Genomic DNA, 22,203 nt, shown 5'->3' on the forward strand with positions numbered 1-22,203 from the left:
GTAACAAAAATGTGGGTATCTTTACAACCTTTTAGGGACAAAATGCATTCTGTCTTAGTCTGCTATAAGTCCATTTGTTAACAGAAGCCACCCTCTGTAAGTCGTTACACCTATGAGCATATTTTTTTTATTTATTACTGTTGTAAAAAACTTTCTTGTTTTTTTTTTTTTAACCTTTTATTTGTTGTAACATTTAACTAATTACAGTGAAATAGAAGAACAAGAAGATGACACTATTCACATGGGAAATGCAATCATGACCTTTTATGCTGCTCTGATTGACCTCTTAGGACGTTGTGCCCCTGAAATGCATGTAAGTTTTATGTCTTCATGCACTGTGGAAAGTAAAGGCATAATTGTTGATCAGTGGATTGCTGTTCATTTCTTTCACAATATTGTTGTCCTCTGTTAAAGTGGTGGTTTGGCTACATCTTATCTTAGTGGACATAGTACATTGTTCTACTGATTGGGAAAGGAAAAAATGATATTCAGAAGCTGTTCTTTTTAAAGGAATTATTCCATTGCTCTTTTTTTGGAGGGATTTTCTTGTTTGACTCTCCATTGTGACAATCAAATTCTTCAAATTTTATTATTTGTTGTGATAGCATAAAGTGATTAATTTTTTTTTAAATTATAGTTTTACTCTTCATATACTTAAACAGACTTTTAAAGTTTCATATAAAATAATATCTATTATAAAAATGTAAATATTATAGGGCATTCTTTTAAAATGTAGGGTTAAGTATTATACTTGGACATACACAGCAATATCTCAAAATCTTTATTCACACTGACAAACTTTCTCAAAGCTAAGATATCACTATTTCAGGCATTAGATACAAGGAATTAGAAACACTGTAAGAACCAAGCCCTTACTATTTATTTCGTAAGAGCTTAAAACTGTTCAAAACTATTTGTTATAATTCAATATCCATTACTGTTCTTCAGAAATTTAGTTATACATAGTTTCTCATTTCCCCCTGAAATGTGCTCTAATTAAAATACATTAGTATAGATCAGTATCAGATTTTTGCAGAGATTGATAACTTGAGAGAAGAGCAATACATCCTGTTAATAAGGTTAGTGTTTGAATAATAAAATTGTCTGTTTTGTTTGAATAAAAAAATTGTCTTGTTTTTTTCCTGTCTTACTGCCTTTAAAAAAAAAAACAACAAAACTGAAACAGCTGGAATCTTTGAAAGTGTCTTATTTGACCAGGAAAACCTAAAAAATAAAAAAAATTGGAAAACCTTATATTTTTAATCAAAAAGTCTACTTTTGTTTTCAACCCTATCCCTCCCACCATTCACTGATATATTTGAATGCTTTGTTCACCAACTGTACCTTATATGTTCTTAAAATGGGCTCTTTTATTTAATAAGCAAACATGTAGACTTTTTAAACTTTGTGCATTGTCATCCAAACTATACAAATCAATGCAGATTGCATGAAATTTAAATTGTTAATTATAATTCAATTTTGGGAGCAGTTTTTCTTTTATACAGAAGACAAAAAAAATATATTGCTAAATTTTTATTTGTCTTTTTATTAGCTAATCCATGCTGGTAAAGGGGAAGCCATTAGAATCAGATCAATTCTACGGTCTTTGATTCCACTCGAAGATTTGGTGGGAGTAATTAGTATTGCCTTCCACATGCCAACCATAGCAAAAGGTAAGGTTGTCTTACATTTTTTCTCCTATGCTATTCTTATGATTTGCAATTTATTGACATATTGACACTCATACTTCTTTCAGCATTTAAAAATGTTATAAAAATTCAGTTGATTCAGTCACATTTATCATGTGAGCTAGAAGAGAAATAATGTATCTCATCATCTCATCATGTTTCAAAAATCTTTCTGCGTGCTGTAGCCAACAATTCTGTATACCCTTAAATCACTGATAGAAATCCTGTTAAATTGAATTATGAAAATCCATTGCAACTTGAAAAAGAAATTTTAAAATGTATGCTTTCTGGTTTTAGAACTATTTTAAAACATTGCAGTCTCATTTCTCAATAGCATAATCCTTAGCTTTTGCTGTTCTAACCCTATCAGTTGTTTCTAGCAGAACTTACTAGGACACCAGTGTTGTTCTCCAACAACTGTGGTGAAGAGATAGGTGTGACATCCATAGGCAGATGCATTTCCTTGTGTTTTCTGCCTATATAAAATTGATTGCAATAGTGGGAGCTGTGTAAGCACCTATATAAAAGCAAAAGGGATTACATCTGCTGTTTAGTGTCTGGAGAGAAAACATCATAAATGCAGCTTGGATTGTTTAGAGACTCACAGCACAAGGTTGTCCAATAGGTTACAATAGAAGATATAAAAAGATCAATCATTTTACTGCACCATTACTTATTTATGTTCTAAATAGTGATAGACCTATAGGTGAGATCTCAGTAGCAGACAGCAGCTCATAGATACAGAAGCGCTTGTTTACTTTTCAAAATGAAAGTATTGAAATTTTAATATATTGCAGTGAATTCCTTTTAGATATTTTGTAAGTTTTGAGATACATGGGACTTTTTAGCACATTCTTAATTCTCTGTCATACATTAAAGGTATGCTCACCAATGCTGAATTTCCAGGATCTTTGATGTAGTGTTCTTGTAATTTTTACTTTTTCTTTACTTCTGCTAAGAACTAGATAGTTATGTAGGTTAATTATTATGTTTTAGGTACTTGGCAAATTAGAATATCAACTGTTAAGAATCCTTTAATATACAAAGCATGAACAGAAAAGCATACAGGGACTTGGAGCCTCTGTGGGTAGAATTTTTCTTGTGCATTCATTTTCATTTAACTGCGAATATGTTGCCTTTGTGTAACAAAACTGTGGGAAGGATGCCTAGGTATTAACAGAGACCCAAAAGCTCTGAGAAGTAGCAGCATGACTGCCTAGCCTGCTGATGAAGGATGGTCCTTGTCACTGAAGTCTTATTTCTTCCTTTTAGATGGTACTGTGGTGGAACCTGACATGTCTGCGGGGTTTTGCCCAGATCACAAGGCAGCCATGGTTTTGTTCCTTGACAGGGTCTATGGAATTGAGGACCAGGATTTTCTTCTACACCTTCTTGAAGTTGGCTTTCTGCCAGACCTTCGTGCTGCTGCCTCATTAGATACGGTAAAGGTTTCAGTTTTGTTTTATTTTGGTATCATTACCTTACTGAGAGCTAGAGCATTTTTCATCCCTCGAAAAAGCATTTTTTTGTTTTCATGACTTCTGCATTTCCCAAATGCTGGCCTGAACTGTGTGTGGCTGCAGAGTTTTGATAATACTTGAGGAGACATGGTCCAGAGTAGTACTCGCAGTATGAGAGCCTGCATTGATACCCATATCCATAAAAGATGCAATGCCTTTCCTCAGGAGGCTTTCTGAGCTTGTGCTGTGGAATCAATCAGATGAGCTGCCAATGAAGCATGTGACTGAGACTCCTTTCCAGAGAGAGACAGAAAGGGCTCATCTCTGTGCATTTGTCAGGGACAACTACACTATTATTTAGATAAAGACTACCTTTCTAACGTTTCTATTTTAGTGCCTCAACATTGCTGCCTTTTTTTTTTTTTGTGAGGTTTTTTATCCATCTAATTTCTTTTAGGGTCTTGGTCCAAAAAGCTTAGATTTAGAGAACTGTTATGAGGGCTAAGACATTGAATTTTGTTTTCCTATTTGACCTTCTATGTCAGCCTTTTTTTCCTGAAAATAATTATGTTGTTATTTAGGATCGTAGAATCATGCAATCAAGGTTGGAAAAGACCTCTAAGATTATGAAGTCCATCTGTGAACCTAGTGCCACCACCATGTTCACCATTAAACCATATCCTTGAGTGCCATGTTCTCTTTTTGGAACATATTTATGTTATTTGAACACTTCCAAAATTAGGACCCCACTACTTAGCTGGGCAGCCTGTTCAAATGCTTATCAGCTCTTTCCACAAAGATTTTTTTCCAGATATCTAAACTTCTCCTTGGGCAACTTGGGGCTATTCCCTCTTGTTCTGTCTCATTACTTGGGAGAAGAGACTGACACCCACATCACTACAACCTCCATTCAGGCAGTTGTAGAGAGTGATACAGAGAGAATGATGTAGAGAATTGTAGAGGCTCCCCTGAGCCTCCTTTCCCTGGGTTAAACAGTCCCAGCTCCTTCAGCTGCTCCTCATCAGGCTTGCGCTCCAAACCCTTCACCAGCTCTGTTGCCCTTCTCTGGACATGCTCCAGCACCTCCAGCACCAGTCCTTGCAGTGAGGGGCCCAAAACTGGAGATTGCAGGTGCAGCCTCACCAGTGCTGAGTACAGGGGGATGATCACTGTCCTGCTGGCCACACTATTGCTGACACAAGCCTGGATGCCATTGATCTTCTTGGCCACCTGGGCACAAGTTCATGTTCAGCTGTGGACCAATATCCCCAGGTCCTTTTCTGCCAGATATTTAAGACAGAGCGGTGGCAATTTTAAACTCACATGGAACTTGGCCTTTTTCGTAGTAAAAAGATGCTGACTTGTGTTACCCAGTTTTGGACTGTTCTTCTGTTTAGCAACTATGATATCCTTTAATGCAATCTTGAAAATAGTTTTGTTTTGAATGGCCACATTTACTGCGTTTTCATTCACTGAAAACAAAACAAAAGCCATCTAGGAGGCTTTAGAAGCAGAAGAAGCTTCCAGTAGAGGCATCTTTCAGTAGATATCATATCCTCATTTGTGTGTTTTGGAAATTTTTCCTTTTATAACTACTAAACAAATCCAGTAATTTATTTTCACTTGCAGCAACACTGATTAAACAAGTTTAATTTCTGTCCCATTTAATTTATAGGCTGCTTTAAGTGCTACGGATATGGCTTTGGCCCTGAATCGATACCTTTGCACAGCGGTCTTGCCTCTGTTGACCAGATGTGCTCCTCTTTTTGCTGGCACAGAGCACCATGCTTCCCTCATCGATTCCTTATTACACACTGTGTACAGGCTCTCAAAGGGATGCTCTCTTACCAAAGCTCAGCGAGATTCTATTGAAGAGTGTTTGCTGTCTATCTGTGGGTAAGAAAAAAACTCCTGGCCACACAGTAATGCTAAGTGATAAAGTAATCTGTAATATTTATAATACAGGAATGCAGAACCATGCCACCAGTAACAAAAATTAAGATTTTTTTCCTATCAGATTACTGAAGTTTTTAATATACTGTACTCAATTTGCATCTTTATTTATCACCAGTCATTAATATTCAGTCTTCAGTTATTTTGCTATCACCAAATCTTTTAAATTAAAACCTTGGTGATTAGCTAAGAGGATGTATGCAAAATGACAAAACTCTGGAAATTCTGGAATTACACATACACTGAATTGCCATTTAAATACTTCTAGCCATTTCATTATTTATGCAGTTCTATGTAGAGGCTTATTTATGGTGTGCTCCATTTGAAATCCTAATCAGGGATTAATATTGTTATGTCACTTTACTGAACATCTGTGGGACAAGTTTTGTTCGTGTGTCTGCAGACTCAAAACACTTGATTATTGTCCAAGTTTTTATAAATTTACAGGCTTAATTATGAGAAGCTGACTAGGCAAATATGAATTGGATTTCTAATAAAAATTGGGTCTTGCAGTTCACCAGAGGGTTTGATTTGGGTTTTTTTTTAATATTTCAACATGATTTTTTTGCAGTATCGAAATGTGCTCAGAAATGACAGATATTTATATGAAAATGCTATAAAAATATGCAAAAATATATTGTATTTGATCRTATTTGATATGACCATTTTGTATGTGTATTACATTGATGGGAATCATGAAATCGACCAGATTTAGCTATTTTTCTGGAAAGCTTTAATGTCCATGCCATTCTAATTTCACACTATAACAATTTCTTATGTCCTTTCAGTTGGTACCCACTGCTGTGTCTATTGTTTAGAACATCTAAAGAGATAGTGCTCTTATGTCTTTATTAGTTTCTAAGGTATTTAAATAGCCATTAAGATACATTGCGAGAAATTAAAATTATATACTTTTCCCATGGTATTCCTAACACAAATTGCCAAAATTCAGTACTATTTTTTCCTGCTTTTGTCTGTCTCTAGATCAGATCTTTTCTTGGCTTCTTTAAAGCATTTGATTTGCAGCTTGTTCAAAATATTTTCTTTGGTATGCACTTGTTTGCTTTCTTCTGGACCCCTGGTGCCCTAGCACCACAAGTACAGTCTTACTGTTTTATGAATTTGAAGAATTTTAACAGCATAGAACTGATATGTTGCTTGAAAGTATTTATGAATTATTTACATGAAACTGTGCTGGTACACCCTTTTGAACTGGTTTGTCTGCTTTCAGGCAGTTGCGGCCTTCCATGATGCAGCATTTGCTGAGGAGATTAGTGTTTGATGTTCCTCTGTTAAATGAGCATGCAAAGATGCCTCTCAAGGTAAAAGTAAATACAAACATTCAACAGCATTCTTTATAACAGAATGCAACACAAAATACTTGCATGAAGAGGATTCTCTATGAAGAGGATCTTTGTTACGTTATCTCCAGTCTGCAGTAATTTAAGACCATCATTTTTATAAGGATGAATTTATGCTTTTGGAGAAATTCAGTCTAAATTGCATCCATCCATATAAGTTATGAAGTCTGGGTCTAATGTTTGCTTCTCCTTTAATTATTTCCTGTTTGTTTCAGCCCATGTGAAAACAGAATACACAAACTCTTCAGGGCAAGGGGCAAAATCCAATGCACAAAACATAGCAATTTGCAGTCTGTATGTACCCTTAATTTTGTCCTCTGCATTGGTTTTCCTTGTTCTTGGAAAAAGCACTCTTTTTCTTTTGTTAGTGCCTGGAAATCTAAGCAATGTTTAGTAATAATGTTCCAGTTTGTTTTCAGCTCCTAAAAGATTTTTTTGTCTCTTTTTATTCTGATTCCTAATGCATAAGAAAAATGAGGGTTTTTTTCCTTTCTGAGATGACACATTTCTCAAAGGTTCCACATGTCATCATCATCATCAGTTTTTATAAACATTTGGTTTCCCCACCATACCTACCTTTTTCGTCAGTCCTTTTCAATGCTTTCACATCACAGCTTTGAATGGGATATTTTTCTTATTTAATATATATTTATGTTTGAAGAGCATATCAGGATTTTGATGTAAGAGGAGAAATTTATACTGTTAGTCTCAAAGCCAGGACCTGCTGCTGAAGTCCTGCCAAGAACTTCATAATTTGATTTTCCTCGCCCAGAAATCCTCAATCAAACTAACAATTCTGGAGCAGCCATTCTTCAGTGTCTGTATGTGAGAAAAATAGTCAATAATTTATTATAGTGCCCTGAGGGGGACCCTTTCAGTGCTTAATGACATTTTATATATTGCTAAAACCGAAGTAAGTTGTAGTAACTTGGCACTCTGTCAATGCCTATAGTCCTTCAGGGTTGTTGTTGTTTTTTGGGGTTTTTTTTGTAGGGTTTTTTTTGTTTTGGTTTTTTTTGGTTTTTTTTTTTTTTTTTTTGTGACGTTTGTTCCTTGACATCTGTTCATCTAAAAAAGGAGATTTTATGATACTAAGGTCATGATGTCATGACTGCAGTGAGCTTCCCTTGTTGCTGAACTGAATAGTAAGAAAATAGTAATTGGATCCTTCTGGCTGGTCAAACTGCAAGAATACGTATGTGAAGAGAGCCACAGTGTTAATACGGGTAAATGATTTTGCCCATTGACACCTAAAAGACTAATGGGAGCTTCTGAGGAAATTGAAATATTTATCTGAAGATAGACCTATAACTTTTAAAAGGTTTTACTGACAGTCAACTGATTTCCAGTGATTTAATTAGAGATTCCCACCCATGTCTGCCATGTTTCTGATTTGAAAGTATTGTTGTATTGTGTGTGTTCCTAATGGGAAGTGCTGGCAAGCACGTTACAGTAATCTAAAGAGGCAGCTATAAGTTAATCAGGCACCTGAAAATGTAATTTTGAGCGGAAAGAGAGGAGAAAATAATGAAGACAAATCAAAATACAGTGCTGTCTACTGTGAGTACATTCATTGGATTCTACAGTTTAAAATTGTCTCAGGTTTAAAGTTGCATGTTAATTCGAATTTGTGATGCTTTTTCTGTGTTCCATATAGTTCGAACTTTTTAGAATAAGGCTGCCTTGGTTTTATTTCTTAAACAAACAATCAGTGCTTCATCAGGGATTTCTCTAAGACTAAACTTATGTTTACTCTCTTGTCTAGGTTTAAAAACATATCCATATATATATTATTATCCATGTAGTCCAAAAGCAACTTTTCTGGCCATTGTGTAATTGAATATAATTTGAAAAAAATACTTTCAAATATGTATTTGACTCTTAGAGTCCATATTTCTGAGACTCCTGTGGTTCTACATAAATGATAAGTTTTTTTATCTTTTTACGTCTTATATGCATGTAGGTTCTTCTATGCATTTTTTCTTTAATCACTTAAAGAAAAAAGTTTAAACAATACATATATATTCACAGATTATTTAAATCTGAAGATATACAAATATACTACCTGTACAGTTTAGGGATTTTTTTCCTGATCCATTCAAAGTATAAAAGAACAGTGTAATATCAAGATTATATTTTTGGCTATCAGAATCTGGGCTTCTACATATCAAATGTGGTTGTTTGTTTCTTTTTTGTTTGTTTTTTTTTTTTTTAATTCCTGTCTTTATTTATGCATGCGTGCACATTTATGTTGTGAATGTCTCCATTTTTGTATCTTGACCTTTGTTTGGACTGGAAGAAAGAGAATCCTGTCAGCTCTCTACTGACTGACTTGCAATATTTTGCCAAAAAGTTTTGCTAATGGTACTGAAACAAAGATGAAAAACTGCTCTTTCTGGGTGCATATGTACCAGTGTTTTAAAGAATACATACACAACGTGGCTTATTGATAAAAGTATAGAAATTTTTCTGTTAGTGTCTGTGTAATGTTTGAGTGCCAGAATGGAAGAACCTCAGCAGTTACATTTGTATTTATTTGTTCTGTTTTAGTTGCTGACAAATCATTATGAAAGATGCTGGAAGTATTATTGTTTGCAAAGTGGTTGGGGTAACTTTGGTGCTGCCTCAGAAGAAGAACTTCATTTGTCCAGAAAGTTGTTCTGGGGCATTTTTGATGCTTTATCTCAAAAGGTAAGTAATTTTAGTATCCATCTATTACTGTAAAATCCTTACCGTGTAGTCTTTTTTGTTTAATTTGTAATCTTTAGCTGGCTTTTATCAACATTGCATCATCCACTTTGGAGGGAAAAAAATAGGTTTTAGTAAATTTAACTCTTCCTCATATAGCTTCTACTTTAATGTAGGTATATAATTTTATCTGCTCATTAAAAAAAAATATATCACTAAAGCAATAATCTTGAGATGTATCTGTACAGATCTGTACACTTCTCTGTTTTGTGTTGTAGTTTCAGCACCCTTAAATCAATTCTGTGTTTAATAATACACCTTGGTATGTATTTATTGTTCATTCTGTGACTGTTTTAAACAAACCTGCTTAAAATTTTATCAGCTTCATTTCAAAGCTAAGTATTAAGGAATGCTGTGCTATTCCCTAAGGAATAGGCCTGTGCTGTGTTGTCTTCTCAGGCATCTGAAAATGTTCAGTGTTGCTACCAGTGAAGTCAACACTTTTTCCATTTACTTGAGCAAGATTAAGACTTGCTCCTGGCTTTGTACTTTGGACAATCAGTTTTCCTAATTTTCAGAAAAAAAATTCAGTTTCACACTGAGTAAGAAAACCATTCTGTGTCCGCTTGGTTTCCTATATAGTTGCATCAGTTTCACCAGTGGTGTTGAAAATTCCCATTCACTACTCACTTCCTATCCCCTCTGTGTTCCACAGAAGTATGAACAAGAACTGTTCAAATTGGCTTTGCCTTGTCTGAGTGCAGTTGCAGGGGCCTTACCTCCAGATTATATGGAGTCAAATTATGTCAATATGATGGAAAAACAGTCTTCAATGGATTCAGATGGGAACTTTAATCCTCAACCTGTTGATACCTCAAAGTAAGGAATTATGTCATCGCACTTTGAGTTTTTTGATCATGAATGTGTAAAAGAGTGAGGGAGTCTATTGTTTGCTGTGATATGAATTTACAGCTTCTCTTCTGCATGCTTACTTTCTGGGTAAAATGGACATCTCAATATTTTTATTTATGTATTTATTTTAAATCATGTAAAGCAATAACTAGAAAATTGCATAATTAATTTCTTGGTCCACTTAGAATAATTTTAATGCATTTTTACCCAGGAGATAGAACTATCCAGTTGTCTTTGCATGTCTGCTGCGAGCAAACCAGCATGTTCTCAGGAACTGAAAAAGTAAACTTTTTAGTTAACTCCAAGTTATCCTACATTCTTTTAACATGAAAATCTTACTTTGCATTGCTTACTAGTACTGGGCCTATTAGTATGAAGGGACAAAAAATAGTACGTTACTGTGCTTTTAATTTTATCGCATCTCTGAAATTATTTGAAGTATTATAGCATTAATGGAATTTCCGTTGAAATACAGTCTTTCAAATAATAAAAAAAAGCCTGATGACAGTGTTGGATGAATATTTTCTGACCTTTGTGTGTGTGTTAGGCTTTTGCAAACTGTTAGTCTGACCTGATTTTGTTTTGTATTTCTGCTTTTTCCTACTTTATCACTGAAAATTAAAATCCAGACTTCCACTTAGCAGTAGATGGCACTCTAACACTTCAAGTACTGAAATTTTTTATGTTAGGTGGGAGTGTATTGTTATTTCATCAGTGATCAAAAACGGTTATTCCCTTTCATTTGTAGGAATGCCAATGATGTAAACTTCTAATATTTGTTAAATTATTTTTGGAAGAGGATTCTGTCTCTAGTGGTTGCTTGAAGATTAGGAATTGCTTCCTTTCCCTTACTGCTTCAGAAACTTTAACTTCTGCACTATATTGAAAACTCACTGAAGGGCCAGTGCATTAATTTGTGTGGATTTTTATTATTTTAATAACGATTTTAATTTTTTTTAATATTCACTGGTGGGTTGTAAAATAAAGCCTTAGTCATAATATTTGAGTTGTCATAAGTTGGAGTGCTTCAAACACGTAATACTATTTGCAAGAATATATCAAATAAATAATGTTTCAAAAAGGACTGCTAGCACACCTAATTTATAATGGACGTGCAATAAGTTACTACCATACTTCTGAAATGATAGATTGTATTTATATCTTTAATACTAAGAAAATATGAGTTAAAAAGCACTAGTGGTCATATCATTATTGATTTTTCCCTTTAATATATGTTTCAAAGAACTGAAGTTCCTCCAACAGCTGTGGTTGTCATTCTGGGCCCATGAAATAATTCAGATTTTTTCCTTGATTTAATTGGGCCTTGGAGCAAACTGTATGTGAAGAAGAGCACAGTAAGATGTGTGGAAAAGGTGTATGAATTATTTATTATTTATTTTGAAGCTTTCTTCACAACAAAAACATTCAATTTTAGCCTGTGTGATATAATGCTATTTTTTTTCACTTTCAGCATTACAATCCCTGAAAAACTAGAATATTTCATTAACAAATATGCAGAACATGCTCATGACAAATGGTCAATGGAAAAGGTAAAATCTGTATTCCTGTTAAAACAAAATCAAATTTTTTATTTGAATACATTTTGTCTGTAAAATATTTTACTCTGAATGTTACTATTTTTCATAATGCTACAAGTTGGTATATAGGTAAGATATAAGCTTACTATTTTCTTGAAATGTATTTGGGAGAACATTCTCTAAGTACATATGAATATTTCAAAATAGTGTTTCATCATTTTATTATTTTTATTGCTGACTTTTGAGTAAATATAATTGCTAATTGTTTAACGATTTAATGAACCTGAAATTATTTTTTTTAACCAAAAAAGCTCTAGTGTTTTTTTGTGCATTTTGGTTGTTCAGTGTTAAAAGTAGTTCCTCAACTGTAGCACAGTATTCTCTCTTATAAAATTTTTTAAAAGAAAAATGTATTTATATGGTTGCTTTGGGTAATCATTAATTTGCAAAAAGAGGACAAGTTACATGATTCATACTTAATTTGTAGATCATATAAACATTAGTTGAGAAGATGTTGAGAAAATAGTAGAAAGGAAACTTCAAGAGAACAGCTCTGTGGAAACATAGTTCAGTTAATTGCTACCAGTAAAAACAGGATTTTTCATGATTTTTTACTTTTCCCCTTCCTTATTGCTGCTTTCAGTTTGCCAATGGATGGACGTATGGTGAAACATTTTCTGAATCTGCAAAAGTGCAGCCATTAATGAAACAATATAAGTTACTGTCTGAAAAGGTAAGGAACTCATTCATGTTGATCTGGGGTGGCTGAAGTATCACTGAAAAGATCGCCATGTGCTTACATAATCTTATGAAAAAATTATTTACACTGTGTCAGGTAATGTGTGGTTGTTGCCTTCCTCAAAATTCTGAAAAGATATAGAAGGGTTTTATTATATAATAAATAGGTCACTCAACCTTTTTCTCACTTAACTAAATCTACATGGCATAACTGATGGTGAAACCAAAGTGTGATGTTGGCAGTTTATTTTTGCTGTCATACAAGGTCATACAAGAACGCCTTCTTGCTTATTGAAGACTTAGGTTTAGGCTTTGTCTGGTCTCCAGCAGAAAACCACAAAGATGATTAGACATCTGGAGACCTTGATATGAATAAAGCAGTACTGAAGGAACTGGGTTTGTTCAGCCTAAAGAGGAGAAAGCTGCTGGAGATGCGATCTTGGTTTCCTGGTACCTTAGCATTAGCTATAGAGAAGATGGATGTATTCTCTGCACAGGGGTGCACTGGGACAGGACAAGAGACAATGGGTGTAGGCTTCTTTAGCAGAAATGCTTTCTGGAAATCATTCTTAAGTTGACAGCTTAAACACTGGAATAACTTCGCCAATCATTGGCATATCAAAGGCATGACATTGCAAGACCTACATAACCTATTCTTGAGAGTCCAATTAGGTGGCTTATCTGACCAAAGTGTAGAGGCAGAAGAATCCAGAGTTCCCTTCTAACACAAACTTTGTGATTCTAAGGTTAAGCGGTTTTGGTGCATGCAGCAGGCAAAACATTGTGTCATTCCTGTTTATTACTGCTCCACCTTTGATTTCATGTCTCAGAATGCTATTAACACAGTTATCCCTGAGATCATCAGTTTCCTGCAGGGCCAGAATTCTTCTGCCCACCTCTGAAATGATAAATAAACTTTTTAGTGTCTTACATAATCTCTTTGCTCCAATAATCTCTTTTTAGTATCTTATATAATCTCTTTGCTCTTTGAGTAACCCTAGGTCATAAGAGCTGAATTCAGTACATTTCTTTGCATCTCAGCATAACCAAGAAAAAGTCCAATAGTTATTTTTTGCGCTGTACAGATATGTAATAAGCAAGTTAATTATTGCATGTACATTCTTCTAGGAGAAAGAAATTTATCGATGGCCAATCAAAGAATCACTAAAAACTATGCTGGCGTGGGGATGGCAAATTGAAAGAACACGGGAGGGAGATTCCATGGCACTGTATAATCGGACACGTCGCATATCGCAGACCAGTCAAGTGAGCCTTTTTTTGCTACAAACTTTGTGTTATTCTCTATTAATAATAACTGCCTTTTGAAAGGAAGCCTTTGAACTTTTCGGGCTTTATCTGATCACATACGTGCATATGGTGATAATATCACTCATAAGAGCACAAGCCTGGACACTGTTTTTTTTAAAGCATCAGATACCTGTTACTGCATAATCCACAGAGGAAAGACCATCAGTGCCCCTTTTCTAGTCACTCTTGTGGCAGTGAGATGTCATTCAAGGAATCTCGGTCACTTTTTGTCCTTCTTTGACCATTTATGTCAATTTAATGAGAAAACCTGTGACAAATTTAGACAGTAAAGAGAAAGAATGAAAAGATGGAGATATTTTCTGAGTGGGGAGGAGGCACAAAAAGTAAAAGATAACTATTTATAGGTTCTAGTCTGAAATGTAAAAATAGGGTTGAAAAGCTAAATTCAAAGTTTGATTTTTGCTTGAATTCACCTTAAACTAGATTGTCTGAGATTTTTCTTGCTGAGTGAAAACCGAATCTCCATAAGATGCAGGGATTTAACAAGACTTTATCCTTATCCACCATAGGTTCAAGCCTTAAATGAGTTCAAATGAAATTTGTATTTAAATGAGAGGGATTTAGGTCTGAAGGCCAGCTGTCTTAGGGAACAAACTAACTGTTGACCTTTGCCTAACTCTTACTGAAGTTTACTGCCTCTGATATATTTTCATCTGTGCCACAAAGAATCCACTTGGTCTCTAGAGGTCTAGAGGTTTTCTTGAAGTTCCTTAATTATTTTCTGTATCTTGTCATTGTTAACTTCTTCATATTAAATGCTTGCATAACTCTGCTGTTTTGCACATTTGTCATGCAGATCTCTGTAGATACAGCCCATGGTTACACTCCCCGAGCAATTGACATGAGCAATGTCACTCTCTCCAGAGACTTACATGTAAGTTAGAAGTACCTAAAATGCTTGCTTTTTTTCCCGCAATTTAATTTTGTCTGTTTTGCTAGTTTGTATTAAAAAATTTAGTATAAAATATTACCTATTTTGATACGCTTTGATTTTGGTGGGATTTTTTTTGGTGTTTTTTATTGTTGCTCTTTGATCCTCTGTTGCTTAAAAAATGTGGTTCATGTTGAGAAGCTTAAAAATTTTCTTTAGTCCTGGATTGATTTTCCCAGCTCCCTTTGTGAACATTTGTTTTGAAGAGAACCGTGTTTAGAAAAACTAGCAACATCAACTTTTTGTGTTTCTTATTAATTTTTCCACTATCTTTCTAATACATTTTGTCAATGCTCTTTTTTCCCTCTAAACTGAAGGAATAAGGATAAGGAACCATTGTTACATTAAGTATTGTGAGAATAGAGAATGAAGGAATTAGGGGTCGGATTTTGACAGATCTGTCAGTCGGTTGCTGTTATTTGGACCAATAAGTGTTTTAGTTAATAATCTATGCTTCTGTCATTAGTTAGGGTCTTTCTCATGGTGTTTGCTGGAGTGTGGTGATAGGTTTTACAGTCTACTAATTTCCCGTGAGTATAATTGCAGTTTAATGTAGGCACACACTAAATAATTTTAAATTAATTAATGTGCGTGTTTGTGCCAGTCTAGTGATGGCAACATGAAGTGTTCAAAGCTGACTACAATAGACTCCTGAAACACAGGGTTAAGTTTGCCCACACTGAGCATTGCCACAGTGCAGGAAACACGCAGTAGTAGTAAATTAATTGTCTTACTGTGCAGTAAATACTCTACTGTGCCTCTGACCAAGCTCTCACATTGCATTTCCACTCCTTGACTTCTGTCTTGCAGTTCCCAGTTTTATAGTTCCAGCAGTTTTAGATTGCTGACTAGCAATTCTAGAGAATTTTCTGCCAATTAACTCTCAGTAGATTGCTGATCATTCATTCCTAAGGGTACATAAAATTGATAACTGAATAACTTCCTCTGTCACAAATAAGATAAGGCTGAAAAGTTTCTGAAATCATGAGAATTCTCACATATAAAGAAATTTGTATTGGTAAGTACTCATTACTCAAAGTCCTTACTGAAGATGAGAAGGTTTCTGTTGGTTCATAAAAGAAACATAAAGTGAAATCTGCAGAAAATTCTGTGACTGTATAATTAGAGAGTATACAACCAAGAGGAAAGTAGAGGTGGGCTTAAAAAGTTGTTTAATGGTGAAATAGTTCCTACTAGGTAGACACTGAAGAGCTTATCTCTTTTGCTTGGTTTGGGGACTACCCTCTAGTTTGCCATTCTTAAAGAGTTTGTTTTATAGAAAGAATATATAGACTAATTTATGCTCTGAAGTGGTTGGTGCTTTTACCAGTGTGATGACACACAAATGAGCACAGTATCCACATACAAGAAGCTATATCCATGGGTTCATCATTAGTCTGCCACAGCCAGCAGTAGCAATATTGATTCATTCCTCTGGCTTGCTGTTCTTTATTCCTCTTTCCAGGGCCTTCAGAGGTTTCTTGTTGGCCTTGTTTTGAGAACGAATCCCCCATCTGATACCCCAATGCTGTTTCCAGACTATTCTTCTCTTTGTGGTTCCTTGTTTGCTGTCTTAAGGATTCTTTCTTCAACACCAGATTCCTGACTCTTATACCTAAGCTGATTCTACACAAATTCTGTATAAAGTTTTCTCAGTAAAAACTTGTTTCCAGCGAACCATTGCAGTGTAGTTGTGTTAAACATCCCAGAAAACAAACCTTATTATTTAATATCAACCAGAAAATTGTCCTTCTTGAGAGTTGACCATTGCAACTAAGCTCTCCATTTTACTAAGGCTATGGCTGAGATGATGGCTGAAAACTACCATAACATATGGGCAAAGAAAAAGAAAATGGAGCTTGAAGCAAAAGGTAATGTTAACTACAGGTATTTACCATCTTTTAAGTTTTCTGTGGCTGTGTTAGGTTATGCATTTGAGAAAATATTAAAAAGAAGGAAAAGGAAGAGCAAATTTAAATTGACAAAGAAGAAACAATCTATTCTTGATTGTAATTTTTAGTGCCTCAAAGTTATAATAAGAAGTGCAACTGTTCTTGTTTAAGCAGTTTATTAACTCAAATTTATCAAGGGAAGGAAACTCGAAGGTTTTAAATAAATTTAAGCCACATTAATTCATTTTCCTTCTAGCATTAATCTTACAGACTATTACCCAATGGACTATGATTTCATTTGTATTGCTTCTTTTATTGCAGGTAGATCTAAAAGTTTACTAAGTACTCTGCATATTGTATGTTTAACTGACAAATGGACAAACCTAGAGCAGATACCTGATTCCATATAAAAATTACATGTGCTTTATGATCGCTGCTCACCTAAATGAAAAGTTCTTTTCATGCGTTGTGTGACTTATTCTTTCCTCTAAAGAAAGAATTTCTTTATTTGTGTTAAAGCTGGTAAGTTTTTTTTTGCAGTTAACATTACATTTGCACATGGACAAAAAACAACAAGTTCTCACTTGAAAATTATTGAAGCTAGGGTTTTGCCTTATCTGAAGGTGTCTAGTTCTATATTGTATGCACCAAACTTGGTAATTTTTTTTTTCTTCAGTGCTTGGGTTTTAATAAGTTGTAAGATTCCAGAAAAGGTATAGCAGTTAAGCTTTTATAAAAAGGTCAAGTTCTGTCTGGAAGCCTTTGATAAACACTATAAAATGCCGTGCCTTTAAATTATATATCCCCTTAATATAGTTTCTGTTTTATTCATTTTCTATAAAACCTACTTAAGGATAAGTAGCCTCATGATAGGCTAAGTTTGGGAAATCACAGGGTACAGAAAGATGAGATATTTCAATAATTATACTGCATCTCACAGCTTTGAAAGCAGATTTTTACCTGTGAGAAGCACTGCAATGAGAATATTCTATAGTATTTGTTGTGTTGTGCAGTATGAGAAGGCTGAGGTGGCTGTAGTGATGGAGGGAGAAGCTTCTCATGGAGAGATTTTCTGTGTGAAAAGCAGATGAATTTGTCAGCTGAGCAAAACCTGGCATTCAAAAGTGGTGAGGGTTTTTCTCCAGTATATTCATATGCTAATCTTGAATTTTTTTTTACCCATGTGTAAAGAACAGAACAATAATGTGGGCTTACATGCATTTTTGCATATCTGCCTTCAGCTGTCATGTGGTACGGTTACATCATGTTGGTGATAATAGAATAAAATCCAGTAATCCCAGTGTTAAAAACTGTGCTTCCTGAGACTAAACAAAGAAACCCCACCATCAGACTTGTCCACTAGGTTATCATTTTGCATGTACTTAAAATGGATTCAGGCAGAACTAATGGAAAATTTTGGAATATATAGCTTAAAAAAATAATTGAGTGAAATGTCTCCAATATTTTCCAGAGGACATCTGTTCCTTTTAAAAAATATTGTTATTATTATTAAAGACTTGCTTTTGTATTTTTCTTCAGAGAAAAATCTGATCACTACCCTTACAGTTTCCTGGGGTTTTGGAGCAATTTTCATAGGAATTTATTGTGTTATGTTATGTGATGGTGATTTTAGAAGTTGAAATCCTAGGAATGTTACTCTTTATACAGATATTTATATTAACAATAGCAGCGTTATTGTCCTTCCAAATTAAATACCTGCATTCAGTAGATATCAATACATTAGATATTTTTAAGCAATACAGTGAAGATTATTTTGTTTACCTCTGGTTTTGCAGCATTCTTTTGATCTTGATGGACAGTTGTGTGATCCATGTTTGATTTTTATGTCTTTAATTTATTACTATATATTAGGACTGTATCAGTTGAATATATTTTTAGATACGGAAACATCTTGTTAAGCTTGATGGACCCTGCAATTAGAGTGTTTAAAAGCAGTACTTCATATATGTTTTTATATTTGTTTATATCTTGATTTTCATAGGAAATGATGTGTTATTTGTCAAAATATTTTCAGTTTCATGAAATGAAGTTGTAGTTATATGTAGCAAGCATTTTTTTTCTTTTTTTAAGAGCTTTTCCAGTAAATTCAGTATATTTAGCTGGTACATGTAGCAAATGCATTAGAACTACATAACCATATCTAAAGTTTCTATCCGAATGTTTTTCAAGGTTTGTGTAGAGAATCAGACAAGCATATTGTTATTTCAGACTAGATTTTACTGTGATGTGCTGTTTATTATTGTGGCAGTAGTTTTACATACTGGGACTTGCCCTGTCAACAGATAACACTCTTTTTTTAATTCTCTTGATGCTCCTTAGTAGGAGGRGGAAACCATCCCCTTCTTGTTCCATATGATACACTCACAGCCAAAGAAAAAGCCAAAGACAGAGAAAAAGCACAGGATATTCTGAAATTTCTACAGATCAATGGATATGCTGTCTCCAGGTAATTCTCTGTTCAGTATTAATGTCACAGAAGGTTTTTGATAGTCCTGAGTAGACTAGTTGGTTTTGTTTTGTGGTTTGCTTGATTGTGGTGGGGTTTTTTCTGTTTTTGTTGTTCTTGTTGCTTGTTCATTGGGGTTTCTTCTATCAAAGGAAAACTCTGTGATCATTTTTATGTTTCCGTACTTGGAAATTAGGATGAACTCCTTCATATAGAACACGTTAAGGAAGAAATCAATTGCAGAGTTAGTAGCAAGGTTTTTGGTAGGCGTGAACAGAGTTCTCCAGAGTCTCTGCATGTTTTCTGCCTTCCCTCTGAATATTGAAGGCTGCTTTTTCCTTCTGGTGTGTCTCCATACATTCAACTGTTAGTGAATGTATTAGTTTTCTACAAGTGATGGAATTAAAAAGTCTTAGTTACATATTCATGCACATCTTCAAGCACATGTGCCTCTCTAAAGGAATTTCTAGGCAATTGGTTGGATAAGACAGCTTTATTCCAAAAATATACAACTCACTTATTTCAATTGGGTTGATTTATGGTAGTATTAAAATATTTTTAAAGTGAAAAAGTGATTTTTTWWAAAAAAAAGTCAACAATCCACAGTGTAACTGCAATAATAGTGAATAGTCTGCAGAATAACTGCATAATTTGTTTTAATACAGTGTATTTACCTCCTAAATGTAGCATGAATAAAATTTTAATTATTTTGGAGGCTTCTCTTCCTCATCAGCATGACTTAGGAAATGTGAATCACTGGAAAAGGCTGAAAAAATATCTGGCTTTGCATGACTTGAACATTAGTAAGTGAATGAAACAGTCACTGAGATCAATTTAAGTAATCACTGTGAATTAATTAGCCTAGCACATCTATTTAAAATCTGCCTACTTCCATTTTTTCTATCACATATGAGTTCTATGTTGTTTCTAGAGTCCTACAGTTAATCTAATAATTTTGGTAAAATCTTTCGGGATAGCTGGAATAATTCAGTTTACTTTCTGTCAGTTCAGTAGGATGTACAAAGAAGGATGTCAGACAGCAAAGGTTTCTTTCCGTATTCCCTATCAAAAAGATCAGGACCACATATTTCTTTTCCACTAAAGCTTTTGATTTCTGTTGAACACAAGTGAAAAGTGGCTTTGGGGTTTTTTTTAGGAGTGGAAGGCTAAGAGGGATGGTAAGGTAACCATTAACTTGGACACACCCATCGTCCCATAAATAGTTTCTGCTACACCTGCTCCCTTCCCTGCTGGCCAAATGCAGGCCTTTCTGTGGAGTGAAACTTAATGCACTTGCTGCACCTTTGACAACTGCCTTGTCTGAAAAAACAAGGACCTCCTGATCCATGTTTTAATTTTGTCTGCTCCCCCCATACTTTCTTCCTTGCTCATATTTTTTCGCAGTCTTTATTTGACAGAGACCATTCAGGTCTCTGCACCCTCAAGCAAACTGGGTTTAGGGAAGATAGAAACAGTCACCGCCTGCCAAGCACATGGCACTCAGGCACATGACTTGTGACCCGCAGTCCCACTCCAGCTGCTGGTGCAGAAACCCTCACTCCTCTTACTGACTCTGCTCCTTCACATTGGCTGGATTTTTTCTGGACCACAGCATTCCCACCCCAGTGGCAGGCAATTGGGACTTCCAGTTTCTGCAGTTGCAGATACTGCTTTATGCTCCTGACTGTCCGACTCCAATGGTACTGCCAAATGCACTTGTGCCAGTTCCCTACTGAAGGTGCACTCTGAGCTCAGGGTCTGTAGGGCTCATAGGGATGTTCCCCAAAGCTATGGCCACTCCAACTACTAATGCTTGTGACTTTCATTCATCCCTTTGTCACAGACCTGGGGGAACCTCCACCCCAGGCCTGACTCCAGCTGGTGGTCTAGTATCCACAAGTTTCTTAACGATCCCCTAATTAGTAAACTGGAGACTTTTGTTGTCCAGCATTGCCTCCTTTATCTGTCTATCAGATTTGTCTCTAGGTATTCTTATTTATGGGTTTTCTTTTCACCCCCTTTGCATTGAGGAGTTCCTTGATGTCGTGGGTTTAAAACCTGATTTTTTCCCCAAACCGGGCGGAAACACCAGAAAATGTTGTGGTTTGAACTGTGCCCACAACGTTCCCTCCCTTTCCCTCCCACCGGAGAGGGAGAAGGGAGAGCGAGAGCGAAAACCCAATTAACCCAAGAATTTATGGCTTTGAGATAAACATAATTGGGAGACAGATACCTATGTGCTCCACAGAGATAGTCAAACAGGCTGCATGACTTAAGTTGCAAAATAGATTTATTACTACACACTACTAAAAAGTATTACGGCACTGGGTGGGAAAACAGATATAGGGATATTTACAAAGAGAAGAAAAAAAATAAAATGGAAAATTTAAGACGCTCATTATCCTTTCCAGGGGGACCTGTCTCTTTTTCCAAGTCCCCTCTCCACCCCTCCTATGTTGTCCCTCACACACAGGGGGGCGGGAGAATGAAAGTCTAACACAGATCAAAACACTCAGTTGTCGTTGAGCATAGAGGAGAAAACATTCTTACAGCCAGCTGTGGGAGTAGTCTTTTCCGAGAAACAGTCAATGTATAACTGCTAAATAGCAGGAAAAGGAATTTCTTTACCTCGCAGGAGAAAAGAAAAGAAAAGAAATGTCCTTCAAGGCCCATGTTGTTTTTTTTYAGTGACGTGAGTCCGATTATCACAAACCTCCTGGCAGAACACAAAACACAGCTTCTTCTACATCAAAACTTCATGGGGGGAGCAAACCTCTTCTCTTTCTCTTGGCTTCTAGTCAAATCAATCCAGTCCTCAGAAGGCCAGGATTTTTTTTCCCTCACAGCAAGGTCGCTTTACTTCTCTATACAGGTCTCTCTCAATATGATGGAAATAGTCCTTTTCAAGAACAATTTATCTCCTCCATGTTTGAGAACCACCGCAAGGGCACAGCTTCTCCTTACTGTTCTGTGATCTTTAGTCTCCATTTTTCTTCTTACATTTCCTCACCCTCCTACTCTGTTTTTTTCCGGTGCAAGATACTAAAACTACATGCTATCAACCTAAGCTAAACATGGCAGCCGCATCTATCTTGTTTTGAATTCTTCCTTAAATAGTACTTAATACATCATCACAGAGGTGTAACCAGCTTGTGCAGTTGGTCCAGGCCTGGTGGGCAGCCTGTCCATSAACCCAGAGCCAAAGATGGATTGGCTCTACACACAGGAGGGGGGTAGGGCTCCTTT

The 22,203-nt window shown here is 35.4% G+C and overlaps 1 protein-coding gene across 1 annotated transcript in view; it reads left to right on the forward strand.

Moving 5' to 3' along the window:
* Positions 1-22,203, forward strand: part of RYR2 (ryanodine receptor 2) — a 288,052-nt gene that overhangs the window by 174,776 nt on the left and 91,073 nt on the right. Inside the window, exons 47-59 of the mRNA XM_057379481.1 lie at positions 208-313; positions 1,553-1,673; positions 2,961-3,130; positions 4,824-5,044; positions 6,333-6,423; positions 9,013-9,153; positions 9,866-10,029; positions 11,534-11,612; positions 12,244-12,333; positions 13,467-13,604; positions 14,464-14,541; positions 16,394-16,469; positions 18,831-18,957. Of these exons, the coding sequence (XP_057235464.1) occupies positions 208-313; positions 1,553-1,673; positions 2,961-3,130; positions 4,824-5,044; positions 6,333-6,423; positions 9,013-9,153; positions 9,866-10,029; positions 11,534-11,612; positions 12,244-12,333; positions 13,467-13,604; positions 14,464-14,541; positions 16,394-16,469; positions 18,831-18,957 (1,602 nt within the window). The remainder of the gene's footprint in view (positions 1-207; positions 314-1,552; positions 1,674-2,960; positions 3,131-4,823; positions 5,045-6,332; positions 6,424-9,012; positions 9,154-9,865; positions 10,030-11,533; positions 11,613-12,243; positions 12,334-13,466; positions 13,605-14,463; positions 14,542-16,393; positions 16,470-18,830; positions 18,958-22,203) is intronic.

Source organism: Malurus melanocephalus, unplaced genomic scaffold (assembly GCF_030028575.1).
Source record: "Malurus melanocephalus ecotype Western Australia unplaced genomic scaffold, MMel_1.1 scaffold_408, whole genome shotgun sequence".
Lineage (NCBI taxonomy): Eukaryota > Metazoa > Chordata > Aves > Passeriformes > Maluridae > Malurus > Malurus melanocephalus.